The sequence below is a fragment of the Psittacula echo genome (assembly GCF_963264785.1).
Source record: "Psittacula echo genome assembly, chromosome: 3".
Taxonomy (NCBI): Eukaryota; Metazoa; Chordata; class Aves; order Psittaciformes; family Psittacidae; genus Psittacula; species Psittacula echo.
In genome coordinates, this window is record NC_137736.1 from 45,322,093 (window position 1) to 45,327,598 (window position 5,506).

The 5,506-nt window shown below is 46.2% G+C and overlaps 1 protein-coding gene across 1 annotated transcript; it reads left to right on the forward strand.

The window, feature by feature from the left end:
- Positions 1–2,911: 2,911 nt before the first annotated feature.
- KLHL34 (kelch like family member 34) lies at positions 2,912–4,699 on the forward strand (the record flags this gene model as incomplete). The annotated part of the gene is made up of 1 exon (XM_080613775.1): positions 2,912–4,699. The coding sequence occupies one exon, from the start codon at positions 2,912–2,914 to the stop codon at positions 4,697–4,699; it is 1,788 nt and encodes a 595-aa protein (XP_080469901.1).
- Between the last annotated feature and the right edge of the window lie 807 nt (positions 4,700–5,506).

The window sequence follows — 5,506 nt, forward strand, 5'->3', positions numbered from 1 at the left end:
GTTCCAGTGTCTGCAGACGGTGCTGTGCTGGTACTTTATACGTGCCAGCAAGATTGGTGGAAGCCTGGGCAGTGCTTGGCCTGGCCTGGCCTGGCCTTGCTGAGTGCCTTGGAGTGCATCACTTGAGTGGGGAAGTGTGTTTTGGCTGCTGCTGGCAATACCCACTTTTGCCCATGCCAGATTTCTGACCCCTTTCTGGTACATCTGGATCCAAGGGAAGTAGGATTTAATTATGTGTCCTCAGTCCCAGCTTCTGTGGCTTACTGGACATACACAAGGCAATTTACCAGTTCTGGGAGGCTGCATGGCTCAACAGCAGAAGACCAGTCCAGTTTCTGTGCATCAGGTGGGCATCATGTGCAAGGGTTTCTCCCAGTGGTGGGTCCCCAGATGCCTGCCCAGCCAGTGTCTCACCTCTCCTGTGCTCTTGATTTGGGGATCTACGTCTGCCTGGGAGTCCACACAGTGAGGGAGGCTGAGGACCTGACTTGGGCTACAGACATGTCTCTGCTGTTGGAGTACTGGGTTTCCACCAGTCCTCTTCAATCATCAGTTCCTGGCTGTGTCACCTCCCAGCCCTTGCCTCAGGGTAATCGTGGCTGCACAGGTGAAGGGCTGATGGAGGACAAGGACTGTTGCCTAAGAAGAGGTGATTCTAGGACTTGCTTATCCAGAACTGCTGCAGAAACTCTCCTCAAACTTAGTCCTGTGCTGAAGGCACAGCCTGTGTTCTCCCCTGCATTCACTGCTCAGCCTCCTGGTGAAAGCGTGAAGGCACAGTACTGGCTTGCTGTTTTGAAACCATGGAGGTTTATCTGCACCTCTAGTTTTTGAAATCTGGTACCTTATGGGGTTAAACTGGAGAAAGCAGTATCTTTAAGAGTGAGAGAAGAGTGGGAGCTTTAAGGCCTGGTCCCTCATCACCAACACAGATCACTGCTAAGTGGTGACAGACATACCTGTGTCTGTTTTGCCCAAAGCAGGAAAAGCCAGATCAAAAAAAAGATCAAACCAGAAGTTTGGACTCAACTGCAGAGCTTTGCTAACAATATCTGAAATACTTTAGAGTTGTCCCAACTTGGACATAGGCAAAGCCACTGGAAAAGAGACATCCCTTTTCTACTTCATCCCCACTGCCCATACATGTCATTTTGCTAGCAAGGGGGAAGATTTTTTAACAAGATCCTGATTTGTAGTTTATAATGTCATGTCCAAAAGTGGATTCAAGCAGTAAATCAATTTTTAGAGCTTTTCAGCAATAAAAAGCAAGGGTTTTTGAGTCCTTCACAAACAGAGCAGAGCATACGTAGGTATCAGTCTGCTTAGCAAGCCAGTTTAAGCTCATTAGAAGAGTCACACAGCATGCATGTTCCAGATCAATACCCAGCCAGCTCCCAAACAGTCCTTGATTACAGGGGTAAGCCAGAATTTCTTGACACCATATGAATAAATGTAAGCAAATGCAGTAAAAAGTCTTTACCTTGGGCTTGAGCAAAAGGTGACATTTTTGAGTACTGCAGGATTGTCCTCTACACCCAAGTCTGCGGGGTCATTGTCCAGTGTTTATCGACACTGTCAAGATTTGCAGGTCCTGAGTGTGTGTGACTTGGAAAGAAAGGTGTTAGGAGGAGATTCCTGAACACCTCCACCCAGAGTTACACAGAGAAAAATACAGAAAAACAAAAGCAAGCTTTAAGAGGTCAAAATGCATAGCTTGCCCGAAGCTACTATTCCTGGTAGAAATTAGACCCTGAAGGGCCTGGGTGAAAATCAGGGATAATCCCTGTACACATGTTTCTAATGAGCCATATTGAAAATGAGAAAGCTGAGAGAATCAGCTTCTGCCTGTCCCTGGGGGCTCCAGGTTTATTCCCAGCTGGTAAACGAGAGCACAATTATGCAAAGCCTCTATAAACAGGGTTTGGTTTATTATGGCTGAACTGGGAGAGTCTATTTTTGTCACTGCCTTGTGTGAATGTGTTACCCTTGTGATTTCCAGCCAGGTCATTCCAAGTCAGCTGCTCTGGCCGTGGCTGCTGGTGGAAGCTCCTCCGCCTGCCCAGTCCCTGGCCCCTCTGCTCCCCTGCCTGGGTTTGGCTCCCGGGCAAAGAGGATGAGGGGATGTGCCTGTGGCTATTCTGGTAGCTGTGAGTTATGGTGGTGTCATGTGAGGCAAAGAGCTCAGAAATGCATGTCAAATCAAACCAGTGACTAATCATGATATTTTGGTTGTCTTAGTGCCTGCCAGACAAAGATTTATGGGTTCAGAAAATCTTCATGTAGTAATCCTTGGGTGCTGATTTGATCTTCAGCTCAGGCTTCCTAAGAGAGTGTGAAAAGAGGACGATAAGGGCACTGCTGTCCCAGGGGTGGAGAGGTCTAAACTCATTCGAGTTTGAAATACGAACAGGAGACGAGAAAAGCCAGCACTCCCTTCTTATCCGTGTCTGCTCAGAACCATGCACTGCCAGTCAGAGAGGATCTATTCAATGTGCCTGCAGAGCAAGAAGGGTCGAGGGCGACGGCTGAGCAGACACAAACTATCATTTGTTGGGATTGTCATCTAGCTCCCTCATCTGTCACCTGATGGCCAGCCAAGCAAGTGCTCCGCGCAGTCGTGGACCCTTCATCCTTGCACAAGTGACAGAGGCAAGAAAAGTAAGGATCCTACAGCTGTTACAACATTCAGCTGTTTTTTCTATAAAGGAATGCCTTGAATTCATTACCAATCTACTAACTGTCCCCCTCTGCCAGGCGAGAGACTGATTTGGTTTTTTTTTGTTGGGCTTTTCTCTAACAGCTGGAGGTCTGCTGGGCACTCAAGCGATGGCCAGTGAACAGGGCAGCTGTTTCAGTATCTAATTGCATTTTAACTTAAATAACTTCAGGGGAAAGTGCTGCATTGCCTACCATGAGTTACTTCCTGTCCTACTGTAAAGCGCACTGCAACACCGTACTTGCACAGTACCAAACCCTGAGATCAGAAGGCTTTCTGTGTGATATTTTGCTGAAAGTGAAGGAAAATGAATTTCCTGCACACAAGTCCTTGTTGGCATGCTCCAGCGACTATTTCCGAGCCATGTTCAAAAGTTACACCCAAGAGTCTAAGGCCAGTGTAATTCACCTACAAGTCGTCTCACCCACTGGTCTCCAGCATGTCCTGGATTTCATTTACACTTCCTTGTTGCCCCTTTCCTTTGAAAGCCTGGAGGATACCTTGGAAGCTGCAAGCTACTTGCAAGTGACTGATGCTATTGGCTTGTGCAATCAATACTTAGTTAACAACCTTGCCTTGGAAAACTGCTGCTTCTCTGCCAACGTGGCCAGGAAGTTCTACTTGCCAGATGCCTTAGAAGCAACAGAAAAATACATTGTCAAAAATTTCTGGAAGCTGCTGGACTTGGATTTGCCAGGACTGCTCGAGCTGAACTTCAGGTCTTTGCTAGCAGTGGTTCAATCACCAGATCTCCCCATAGTGAAAGAAACCTGCTTGTTGAATCTTGTGCTGCTCTGGCTGAAGCAGGATAAATCCAGGCTGGTTCACACAAGCAGCCTTTTAGAGCACGTAAGATACGGTCTCATCCCAGTGGAAGAGCTGAGAAAAACCTACAGACAGTCAGAAGTACCCCTCTCAGCAAGTATTAAATGCTTGATCATTAAAGCAATAAATTACCATACATCTGTTTACAAACAGCCTGTCCTGCAGGATAAGTTCACCACACTAAGGAATGAGAAAACTCGCATTATTCTGCTGGGGGGAGGAACAGCAAGTGAGGGGCTTGTCACGGATGTGGTGGCCTTCGATGTTTACAATCACAAATGGCGAGCTCTCACGAAGGTGCAGGACAGGGTGCAGAACCACAGTGTATGCGTGGTGGGGAATTTCCTCTATGTCTTGGGTGGGGAAATAGAAAATGGTGCTCCAGGTGACACCAAAACCGAAAAGAACCTATCGGTTACAAACAAGGTCTACCGTTATGACCCGAGATTTAACACGTGGACCCAAATCACAGGCATGCTGGAGAAGAGATGCCAGTTTTCTTGCTGTGTCCTAGGCAAGGATATCTTTGCTATTGGTGGAAGGGGTGGGGATGGGTCACTGCATTCATCTGTGGAAGTCTACAACATCAGCAGGGACAGATGGACAAAGGCCAGGGAATTGCCATGTAAGATGCATGGCCATGCTAGTGCCATTTGCAAGAATACTATATACATCTCTGGCGGCAAGTACTCAGATCCAGCCAGCACAAGCAAGGACGTATATTCTCTGAGCTCATTTGAAGGGCAGTGGGTGAAACAAGCCCCCATGAGCATTGCTCGATTTGGGCATCAGATGGCAACAATCAGAGAAGCCATATTCACCTTTTTAGGATTATACGAACCATTCTCTGAAATAGAAAGATACGATCCTGATCAAAACCAATGGACTCGGTTAAGACCACTGATCTATGATCGATTTTGCTATGGTCTGGCAGTGGTAGAGGAAACGGCTCTCCTTATTGGGGGAAAGAAATGGCAAAACTCACAGGAAGTGCCCACGCAAGATGTGGTTGGCTACGACATTGACAACGATGGCTGGGAAGAGATCTGCAAAGCTCCCTCGCCTTGGTGTGGGCTGCAGTGTGCGGTGTTGCAACTTTCTGAACCAGCCGATGAGCAGGAGAGTGACACCCAGCAGAAGAGGCCGCTGAACTGCTGAGCTCACACACTGAGGAACAACCATCTCAGGAGACAAGCATCAGGGTGGTCCTGGGGAAGAAGAAGAAAATTGCAATGGCACTGAATGTGTCAGAGTCAAGGTTTTTCTCTGATAAGCCAAACACCTGGTGGAAACATTCAAGGAAGTCTGGCTCCAGCATGGGAAAAGGTGCTGGAATTACAGAGTTGGAAGCCAATCTCATTAAGGAAGGATGCAGCAATTTTGAGGCATTTTGAGCACATTTTGAGGCAAGGTGCAAGAATCATAATCCTTGACTTTTGAAGACTAATACCTAGATAGCCATTAATAGGTTTTTCAAGTCAGATATTTCAAAGGTTGAAAAATACAATCCATCTTTTCTGTTTTCTTAATCAGAAGTAATTTTCCCAGCTGGTAAGTGCCATTGAATTCTTATACTATGGCGAAGCAAAATAAAAGTGAACTGTATAAAGACTAGAAAATTGATGCCTATGAGAACTAATAACATATGCTGCCAGGGAAAAGGTATTATTCAATATGCTACATACTAGGCAAGAGCGTCTTAGCTAACCAGCATGAAATTACTGGACAGAAAGCATGGATTTTTTTGATATATGGACTCAACTCATGGCCATAAGTTAAAACAGTGATTGTTTGACAGAAACCATTTCTCCCTGAGCAGCTTTTGTTGTAGCATGCCCTTCAGACACTTATTTTGTGTCATTTTTAAGACCAGGACAGCACATTTTTTTGTACCTTGTGTTAGTTTCAATGGCCAGACCTGAAGAGGTATACTTATTATTAGCCTTGTTACAGGAGTTGCTGAAA